Source organism: Nicotiana tabacum, chromosome 6, assembly GCF_000715075.1.
Source record: "Nicotiana tabacum cultivar K326 chromosome 6, ASM71507v2, whole genome shotgun sequence".
Lineage (NCBI taxonomy): Eukaryota > Viridiplantae > Streptophyta > Magnoliopsida > Solanales > Solanaceae > Nicotiana > Nicotiana tabacum.
Genome location: NC_134085.1, coordinates 158001189 through 158012892, shown reverse-complemented (window position 1 = coordinate 158012892; position 11704 = coordinate 158001189). Strand labels below are relative to the sequence as shown.

Sequence of the window (11704 nt, the reverse complement as noted above, 5' to 3'; positions counted from 1 at the left end):
TGAGTGACTTTAGTGAAATTGAGTGACTATCATTGGAATTAACCCTAGAAAGGCTGTTTCGAAAGATCCTCGCCTTAAGAACAATAAAAATGAAGCAATAGAAAAACAATAGCAATAACGAGGTCATAAGACAACGGAAGCAAGTAACACAACGAGTAATAACAGAGATACAGGGATACGAAACTTTAAGAATAGTGTCAAACTTACTGATAATAATGACACACCGTATAAAAACAAGGAATTAGGATTAGAAAAATACATGACTAATACGATTATTACTGGTAAGACAAGGCGAAACTTTAGATAGCACTGAGAGTTGTGATCAAGATTCATGATTCTAGTAAGAGTTGAGTTGAAAAGAATTAAGCAGTATAATATAAAAATATAAGACGAATCTCATGCTAAATATTGGAGTTATATATAATGTAGCCCCCGTTTGGCCAAACATTTCGGCAAGTTTTGTTTCAATTTTTTTTTGAAAATATTGTTTGTCCATAGATTAGTGATCTGTTTTTGAAAAATTTCTGAAAATATTTTTCAAGTTTTCAAAATCTAGTTTATGGTAGATTTTGGGTGAAAATCAAGTTCCTACTCACAAAACTTCAAATTTTTTTCAAATAAAATGCATATCCAAACATAATTTCAACTTTCAAAAATTATTTTTCAAAACTACTTTAAAAATTATTTTTTCAAGTTTCAATCAATCTATGTCCAAACGTTAGCGTAAATAACTTTTTTAGAAGACATCTTTATCGCAACAGAATGACTTAAGATTTTGAGGTGGTTCTTTAAACGGTTATGGAAATTGACTTGTTTGTAGGGTGCATCCCTTTTAAGAATTCTAAAGAAAGATTGTTCAGTTGATGGATTGATAAAATTAAAGGTAAATGATGAATTTTCTGTTTTGCGTTTTCGAAGGCAAGCCTCGGTTAACAACATGTGAAAGAATTACCACATTCACTCCTTGTTCTTTTCCGTCTTCCCTTTTCCTCCTTTCGACCTTGTTTCTCTCCTCTGTGTTTCTTTACAAAAAGGTAGAAAAAGGAAAAGGTGGCGGCTCCCTAATGTGAGAATATGATCCTTATTTGTCGTAATTGATTACTATTATACTTTCCTTCACCAAACAATTAAACAGGATGGGATGACCAAAGAGGGTTATAAAGGACAGGTGGACAAAGTACGTATACAACATTTTGAAAATTGACTATTCAATTTTGTGAAGAAATTCATGGTTTATTGTGGTTAGATTCTAGGATATGATTTGGATTAGTGTGTGTGTATTTTAACGGGAATGGCAACGAAATAGGAAATATGTTACCTAAATTCGCTATAGAATAGGGAAGGAGATAAATTTGGAATGCCCACTTCCTCCTCCTCCTCCCTCCCTAGAGTCACTAGAGCGGTTAACTACCCTAGCAAATTCTAAGTGCATTTCAAAAAGAATGATAAATTTTTATATTTGGAAATAATTTTATTTTAAACTTTTTATTTTACCGATTTTATCTTTAATGAAAAGTTTTTATAGTCACAAAAATGTCATGGTTCCATAAAATTTTTATCTCTTAAACTTTTAGGACCACATTTTAAAAAAAAATTCTTAAATTTTGTGCCAAGTTAAAATGCTATCATTTATATTAAAACGGAGAAAGCATGACGCTTTTATGAAAAGGAAGAACAAAATGGCATTCAAGGGTACAACTCATAGGTTAACAAAGTGGGACGAGCTTTGTAGAAAGTGGTCAATAGAACCAAAAATAATATGTGAATCTTCTTATTAATCTAGCTATAGACCTTGAAAGAATTACCAAAGGTAAGTCGCAAATACCTAACAAAATAATAAATAATTAAGAAGTATACAAATTTATTGATATATGACAAAAGGATAAAAAATTTATATCATAAATCGTAGGTATATAAAAACATAACCGAGGCTAATTCTAGGGACATGGCGGCTCTAACGTTGTTCCTAGCAAGACTTTTGTCTTAGGCACCCAAATTTTGGAATCCCCATTTTTTCAGAAATAATAGGTTTATAGATGTTAAAAAACTAATATTTAGTACTTTTTATATAAATATAGAGTTTTCTATAACAGTCGACTCAAAGAAAAGAAATTTTTCCAGAGTATAATTGGTAAAATCTTAATTGAAATTAACAATATCTCAAGATAGATTAAATAAGTTAATTATATTATCAATTGAAAAGAAATTATTGAAGAAAATCAATTATAAAAATATTATTGATAATTTTACATTTCGAAAAGATAAAAAAATTAAAATTTAAATAAAATATATATATAACTTTCTTTTAAAAATTTAAGCATTATATCAAACTTTGGCTTGGGTTTAGACCGTACATGTATTTGAGCCACCTATGTAGGAATCTATTAGAGTGACAAAATTACAAACAAAGTTGATCCAACCAAATATCGATATCGTCGAAGTTAACGGATGGGAATGTGAAAAGCACGCACTTGAAACTGTATCCGCAGTTGACGCCGCAACATTACATTATTTTCCCATTTTTCCCGTATGCTAATTCTTTTTCATGTTATGTTACCTCTGTCACCCAACACTGCTTGCTCATCATCACTTTCCTCCCTCCCCTAATACCCTAAACCACTCTCTCTTATTCTCTCTCTTTATTTTCTTTTCTCTGTGCAAAAAAAGCCGCCATGAAAGTACCTGAAAACGATCCCATTGAACCCACTAACCCCATTATTCACTCCAATTCCCAGCTCCTTCAATCTCTTCTCGATTCCATTCCCCACACTCAAAGCTTTAAAGGCAAATGGTCCTTAATCAGAACCAAACTCTCCACACTTCAATCTCACCTCTCTGACCTCTCTACTGCTTCCATTAACGCTTCCAACAATCCTCTTTACAACGACCTCCTTCTCTCTCTCTCCACCACTCTCTCCGACGCGCTTTCTCTCTCCTCCCTTTGCCATTCCGCTAACCCACCTGACGGCAAGCTCAAAACCCAGAATAACATCGACTCAGTCTCCGCTAAACTCGATAACCACGTTAGGGATTTAGAGATTCTGATTAAGAGTGGGGTCCTCCATGAAAACGGTACCGTTTCGTCAACAACAACCTCAAAGCGGGAGAGTATTCGGGCCGAATCGAGGAATCTGATAACTCGGCTTCAGATCGGGACCACTGAGTCGAAGAACTCGGTGTTAGACTCGTTGCTTGGGCTTTTACAAGAAGACGACAAAAATGTTTTAATTGCAGTAGCTCAGGGAATCGTTCCGGTGCTCGTGCGCTTACTCGATTCCAGCTCTTCCCCTGAGATCAAGGAGAAAACAGTCACTGCCATAGCTAAAATCTCCACCGTTGATTCCAGCAAACATGTTTTGATCGCCGAAGGCTTAGGCCTTCTTAACAATCTCCTCAGGGTTCTCGAATCCGGTAGTGTTTTAGGGAAGGAAAATTCATGCGTAGCTTTACAAGCATTGGGCCATACAAAGGAGAACGCAAGGGCAATTGGGTCAAGAGGAGGAATTTCATCTTTATTAGAAATTTGTCAAACGGGAACGCCCAATTCTCAAGCTATGGCAGCTTCCGTGCTTAAAAACTTAGCCATTTTCCCTGAAATTAAAGAGAATTTCATGGAAGAAAACGCGATAATGATCCTTTTAAGGTTATCCACTTCTGGTACAGCATTAGCCCAAGAAAATGCAATTTCGTGTTTGTGTAATTTGATTTCAAGAGACAACAATATGAAACTCTTAGTGGCTAGAGAAGGTGGAATTGAAAGCACAAAAAATTTCTGGGATTCAGCTCCTTCAGTTCAGAGTTTAGAGGCCCCTGTTCTTATGTTAAGAACATTAGCAACGTGCCCATCAGTAGCTGAGGTAATTGTGGACAATGAATTTTTACCTCGGATTGTTGGGGTTTTGAATTGTGGGGTTTTAGGTGTGAGAATTGCTGCAGCTAAAGCAATTTACGATTTGGGATACAGTACAAAAACCCGAAAAGAACTAGGTGAAATCGGGTGTATTTCGCTGTTAGTGAGAATGACAGAAGGTAAGGCTGTTGAAGAGAGAGAAGCAGCAGCAAGAGCATTGACGAATTTAATGGTATATGCTGGAAATAGGAAGATTTTTAGGAAGGAAGAAAGAGGTATTGTGAGTGCAGTTCAGCTATTAGATCCACTGGTACAAAATTTAGACAAAAGGTATCCTGTTTCATTATTGGCTTCGCTTGTGTATTCCAAGAAATGCCGCAAACAAATGGTGGATTCAGGAGCTTGTGTGCATTTGCAGAAGCTAGCTGAAATGGAGATTGAAGGTGCAAAAAAGCTCTTGGATTGTCTTGGTAGAGGTAAATTATGGGGAGTTTTTACCAGACATTGAGCATCAGTAAATCACAAGTGATGCAATTGCAATCAATCTGTATGTATAATAAAGTTGAGTTTTTTTTTTTATCTAAATTAAATTTACGATTTGTAATTTTAAAGGCTTTTCTTTTTTCTTGATTATGTTCATATAGATTGTGGTTATAAGTTAGTGGTAGAAAAAAGTAAATGTTGGTTAGTAGACTAGATGTAATATCTTTGGTTTGTTGACCTAACTTGATAGGTGTTTTCTTGTTTTTCTACCAAAAATCGAATAAATTAAGTGAAGATGTCTTCTCTTTGAGTTCTTGCTTCGTTGTGACATTTATTGAGAATTTTTTCCCTTTATGTGAAGCTGTTGGTGCCATGATATTTCATAGCTCATGTATGATGTAATTATACGTGTATTTTTGAGGAACTCAATATAGGTGATTGGTGTCAGAAAATGATCATATTTTGATTGAATCATGGACCATATGAATTTATTATGATAATCTTTAATCGCCTCGTGAATAAAGCTTTTGGCATGGAGTTTATAATTCAACGGCCTTCAATTGTGGCCCGTACGAATTTATTATGATTAATGATTACCATTGTTCGTCTTGCGAATAAGGGAAACTGCAGCCAAAATTTGCACTACTGCTATGATCCTTGTCCAAAATTGTACTATGCACCCATTTTGTTTATTAAAGTCACTATTGAATTTGCTAGCTGAGTTCAGCAAATTTGACTCTATTGAAAGGTGTTGACCTTGTGTTTCTATTATAAACCCTCTTTTATTTCACTTTTCAATTGGAAAGGTTTTGGCTGGATAGCTTTGGGGAATTGGATATAGAGTTTAATAGGCATTTGGACATAAAAAAATGTGAGATTTGAAAAACTAATAGTAGTTTTTTAAATTAAGTTAAAATAAGCTATTTAGAATTGAAATTGTGTTTGAATATATTTTTCACATAAAAAGATATTGTAGTTTTGTAAAAGGAAAATATTATTACTTGAAAAAGATGTAAAAACTTTAAATTTGAAACTCATAATTCAGAATTATTAGAAACTCATCTTCAAACAGTAAGTTAATTTATGACCAAACAATATTTTGAAGATGAGTTTCGAAAAGGGATATAATATATAAATATCCTTTTGGGGTTGATCCATTTTACCAAATGCACCCTTTTAACTTTGCGGGGTGATCCCCTTTATTTGTTTGAAAGGTAATTAATAGCACATTCCATGACTAGTATGAGTTTCAACTAAAACAGAATATCACATGCACCAACCACATTTTAACATGCGTTTTTTTCAGTAATAATTTTCTTTTTCTTCATTATTTATTTATTTTTTATCTTTTTCTTTCTCTTCTCCCCTGTGAATAAGGGAAATTGCAGCCTTGTCCAAAATTGTACTACTATTCTCCCCATTTTGTTTATTACGGTAAAGTCACTATTGAATTTTCTAGGCGAGTTCATCAATTTTGACTCTATTGAAAGGCGTTAGAAGTTGTGTTTCTATTGGAACCCCTCTTTTATTTTACTTTTCAATTGGAAAGGTTTTATTGGAAATAAAGTTTAGACTCTTGAATTTAACGATTGGGGATTTTTTTCCCCATCATATAAAACTTCAATTATTCATCTTAACAAATCACTGGGATTTGTGAACTACAAAAGACGGGTTTGCTAGTTACACTCAGAATGTAGAAAAACGTGCGATTTAAGAATCCCTTTGTGACTATCATAATTTTTTTCCCACTAAATAAAAGTATTATTAAAGCCTGAGGAGGAAATATCTATAATTTTTGGAAGTTGGAAAATATCCATCAGAGTTAAGAACCAAAGCCAACGCTATCAGTCGCTTCTCTGGTACAGCCTCCTCCATATGTTTTTAAACCACTGCCGCGACCATAAACTATAATAACCACTTGCTTTTGCTGATATATTCAACTTAGGGCAGCTTTACCTAATCGCATTCTTTAATCAATATAGGAATACGGAAATACCAAATCCTAATTGGTTCCAGCCACATAACAAGTCAGCTCGCAAAACTTCCAAGGCTTTGGTGCATATCACGCACTCGATAATCACCGCATACAAAAATTTTGTATTTAAGTAGAGAAAAATAGAGTGATGGGCTCCAAATCCACATGTAATTAGTGTGATTATTCTACTTTTGGAGGAAGTTGGATTATTTTTCGGGTACTATCTAATCGATAAGTGTGACAAAGACAGTTATCTTATAAACTAATATGGATTTGTGTTATGATTGTAACTACGCCTTATAAATGAAAGTCAGCGGAAAATAGACGAAAACAAATGGGATTATTCAAATTGTTGAAATATTTATGAAAATGAGATTCGATGATGTTAGCTTGTGGTTAGAGTGTCTGTTCTGAGGGTAGTTATAAGCTGTGGGCCTCTTCGTCTGAACATAATAACCAAATCCTTCTCCATTTTATTATCGTTAGACTAAGAAAGGAAATTGCTAAGAAGAGAGGGCATCATTGAATTGACCAATACTGTATTTATGTTTTTTCCTTGTCCTCTACTTAACAAATGCTATTATTTTATAGTCCTTTTTTTTTTTACCATTTATTAAGTTTTAACTATTTCAATGTCCTATTTTAGCTTCTTTTTTTCCTTTATTCATTATTCTTTTCCACCACACCATAATCTTTGAAAATCCTATGATCAGTGGTATAATTTTCTTTTGAAAGTAGTGGTATTTGTGACAATGTATGCACCTATCAACTATTTCACTAGGTAATTATTAATTTTACCCTATCAAAAAAATATTCACTAGGTAACTATTGCCTTGCACCAACATAAGTAGAAGCGAAAAGAACAAGAAAGCCAAAACACGATATTGAAAAACTTATGATCAAGGGATCACTGTTATAACTTTTTTGATAACTGTAGTAATTTGCGTGTACTTCAATTATTTTACTAAATATTTGTTTTATCACACTAACAATGTATAATACTTTTGTATACGGTTTAGGCATATGAAAAAAAAAAGATCCATATTTTAGAATTATATATGGACTTATATTATACTCTATTAGTCATAACTTTTCAGTACTCTATATGAATCCCAGTAGTAATGGTGAATGTAGAAGAAAAAAAACAGTTTCTTTTCATAAAATTACTTCTCCCTAGGAATATCAATTAAGTAGGGATAAGGTTTAGGAATGGCAGATGGTGCGGGCACTGCTGGTGCGGGGCGGGTTCTGTTTGGACTCGTGAAATCTAAACTCGCCCCGCCTCGCATAGGATTTAAACCCGCATTCACCCGCCCCGCACTCCACCCGCGTTCACCCGCCCCGCCCCGCACCCGCATTCACCCGCCTCGCCCCGCACCCGCACCCGCATTCAAGCTTTAGATAATTTAGCCTTCTTTTTATAACTAGCAATTCACAAGATATTAAAATAATAAAGTTGTTCTATAGATTATGGGGAAAAACTAAAAACTTTAGACCTAAACAGCAGTTGAACTAATGGAACCAAGAAAATAACATTATGTTGCAGAGGTCAAATTGCATAAATCCCAAGTAAAGAGGTGTATTCAGAAACAAAAAAACAACATTATAAGATGCAGAAAGATGTAATTTTACAAGCTATCATAAGAATTGATGCTACAATAGCCATACATATTTGCAATTGCAATGAAACCACAAGTATTAAAAAGCATGGATTATAGTTGAAGGTTTACTTTTTAAAAGATTATTTCATATCATTGCAGACAAATATGTAATCCAAGCCTCTGCAATCATAAACTAAGGTTAAGCAACATCAAATAAACTTACAGAAATTTTCTTTTTACATTTCAAGCAGCTCAAAATTTTGACTATAATTCAAAGGCAGATGGATATTTTACGAAAGCAAGGAGCAGAATGAAGGAGATGCAGCATCTCAGATGCTGAAGCAATGGCTACAGAATCAGAACTTAATGCCAGTTGAATTAAATCCCCACCCCCGCCACGCCCCGCATTTTTTTAAAAATTTAAAAATTGAACCCGCCCCGCCCCGCAATCGCAAAATCTCAAACTCGCACCGCCCAGCTAACGTTTAAACTCGCACCACCCCGCACCGTTCCATTGCCATCCCTTTAAGGTTATTGATTAAGTTTGTAGTTTAGGTTTGAGGTACTAGCTATACAGTGGCTGGTAGTAGGCCATAATTCTTGATTTGAAAGAGTGGAACCATGTGCATTTAATTTGTCTTATGCATTATCTAAAAACTGATTTTCCTGCTGGTAGTTACCCAAACAAGCAATCTATCTATCTTTCTAAATTTCTTCCTTTTTCTTTCATAATCTTCTTATATCAATACAAACATATGCCAGTAATAAAATTATGTCTGCTGCTTGCCATGGCCAAGAGTGGATATATACAGATTGTGCTGTCCATTAATCTCAATTACTTGCCAGAATACCTATGCTATATTCACGTTGGCACATTTTGCACAATATCTCCATATTTACTGGTTGGAGAATTCTGTAATCTTTGTTCCTTTTTTAATTTGGTTTATTGCCCTTATTATGCAAGCATATTGAGTTGCGGGTATGAATGAAATATATCCTACTTCAAGCCTTTTCTTCTGGGGAATCAACTTGTTACGTGTTGACTTTAATACTTTAGCTTAATTCCAAAGTGAATAAGTCCCCCCTAACATTGATAACTTTTAGACAATTTGTGAATATTTGAGAAAAGATAGCTTTTTAGAGCCTATGCGTGTGAATCTCTCACTAATTATGGAACAAGTCACTTTCAGTTGCTAGTTGGAGTCCCACATTATAAAATTCATAAATAATTAAAATTCTTAAATAACTAAAGAGAGAACTGAGAAGACCTTGTAGGTTGGGTGAAAATTATTATGGAGGCATTCACATGTGTCCGTGGGATTTATAGAACAAAGACAAATGTGGCCGTTTATGCTTTTTCATGCATGTGGACTTTATCGAGGAACATTAACGCTTGTTATGTTTGGTAATAGTTCTATCAATTAGTCCATCAATCCATCAAACTCGATGGGGTCAGGGTCTCATATTATATGTATCATTTGTTTCCTATCTACCCTACTCAAGTCTATTATATTCCAATATTAAATAGTAATAAATAAGATTATTTAAAACCAAAATTCTCTAAGTCTCATCTTATCCGTATGTGAATGTGAATATACATGTAGCTATAAGAGATTTCAAGTATTTCGAAACAAATTTTCTCAAGTGATTTTAGGTTTACCACTTTCCATATTTATTATCATCCTAAATCAACATAATTTTATATCTCTCAATATCGGCATATGGGGGTCTACGTAAAGCATGACCACGCCGTACATAGAGTGATTGTTTAACTTCTCTATATGTGCTAACTTCTCTATAGATTATTCCTTTGTAATCATGATTACTCAATCAGATCTCTGGATCTCCGATCCCATTAATTGCACAATCTCCAAATATTAATTTTATGTCTGGCCATTACGGTTACGGCCTTTGAGCTCTTATAATATTTGCTTAGAATCCTTTACATTTCATGGACTTTAAGGATTGAATTATGACAAAGGCACGAGGCTTTCTCCAATGAAAAACTCCTGGATTTTTTACGTGTAAAATTTCTACTTGGCTGGGTATGACTTTTGTATGAAATTTGGATCTAAATTAATTAACAAAAGACTTAGGACGACTTATAACAATCCTGAAGTTATGAAAGATTATGTTATTAACTTCTTTTTTCTTTTTAGTGTCGGGGACAAAATTATGCGATTAGTACCATTAGCGTCGTTGTTAAATTTAGTGATGATATACACGATAAGACTTTGAGAACATTGTTTGACAAAAAAGCGTTGAACTTTTCGTTAAATTAATTAATGATAAAGCAGATGATGAATGTTAGTTAAATATAATAAATTCTTGATTTAATGTTGAGGGATATCAACCGTACGGATAATGTCTGAGGGTAGTGAATATCAGATATGAGCTTAATGTTTACCAATGAATGCTACAATAATAAGAATATGCAATAAATATAGACAATGACAAAATATAATAAGAGGGAATTTATCCCCCAAATATTGTGTGACTTGGATGATTCTTCCACCTGACAACAATATGGAAGGATGGGAAGCAAAGATGGATAAGGGATCCTCGGATCTAACAAACAGAGTGAATAATATATGTCGAGTCAAGTAGTCAGTGAACAAGACAATAATTGTATATTCTCTTTGTAAGCTATTTACAAAAGTGTTCTTATCATGAAAAGTGAAGATCCCTCTTTGTTCTTTATCTCTTCCTATTTATAAGGGATATTCCTGAGAAACCCTAAAAAGTACAATGTAAGGAATATCCGAGAGAATATTCCTGGTGTCCATTTCTAAGCCTATACTACCGTTACAGTTATAACTCTAGTTGCTTGTCCTCGGCAATGATCCTTCTGAGGAAGACTCCTCGCCATAATGCCGTGGTCGACTCCATCCTTGACATAATTTATCTACAATTACCGAATCGCTAAATTTTGACCAATACAGTTAGTCCCTCTGCTTGTTGAGGTCGTGATCTTGAACGCCCTCGAAAAACAGACCTGATCTGCGTCCGTTTAGGTGAAATTTGGTCGAAGCAGCCAGGGTAAAAAAGAAACGGCATGGCCAGCGAGGCCGCGATTGGTGTGGCTAACGTGGGGTGACGTCACAGCCACACACATTATCATTACGCATCTTCCCGAGGTAGCGTTTGTGCTTCTGTCGTTCAATTTTGGTGCTATTGTCGGTCTACTACTTCGATTTTGGTGCCAACCAGCCTTATAAATAGATGGAGGGGGCTTCATTTTTGAAAATTTTCACCATTTCTCATTTCGCAGGTGCATTGCTCTCCTTTGGCCTTCTTCTTCGATTTCCGCTTTCAATTCCTTGCAGCTTCCTCCTTTTTAATTCCTGACTTCTTACCTAGGCAGTATCTTCTTTAGATTTTGTTGCAAACATTTTGCTACGGAAATATGTCCAACTCCCCTCATATTCATGACAAGGTTTCCGATGCCACTCCATTATCGGTGGCCCTTCCTCCCGGCGGTGAGGAGTTCATAGCTAAAGAGGAGGAAAGCTTCCCTACTACGGAGGAGATAGTTCCTAAGAACCCTTTGGTTAGAAACAATTTTCCAAAGAAACCCGCTCATGCTCAGAAGCTTTCTGAGACAGGACTGCCTCACATAGCTGACCTCTGGTCTAAATATAGCATCCCCCATCATGTCGAAATTGTTCCAGCCGGAAGCGACATCGTAGAGGTTCATCGACCCAGATATTATGCCTTTTACGTCTATCCGTTCTTAATCGGCTATTCTCTCCCTCTCCTCTCGCTAGCGGAGGAAATTTGCTGATTTTACAATGT

General features: G+C 35.0%; 1 protein-coding gene across 1 annotated transcript; it reads left to right on the top strand.

Moving 5' to 3' along the window:
• Window positions 1-2551: 2551 nt before the first annotated feature.
• LOC107817905 (uncharacterized) lies at window positions 2552-4643 on the top strand. Its single transcript, XM_016643830.2, has one exon. The coding sequence runs from the start codon at window positions 2673-2675 to the stop codon at window positions 4356-4358; it is 1686 nt and encodes a 561-aa protein (XP_016499316.1). The 5' UTR covers window positions 2552-2672; the 3' UTR covers window positions 4359-4643.
• Window positions 4644-11704: the final 7061 nt, after the last annotated feature.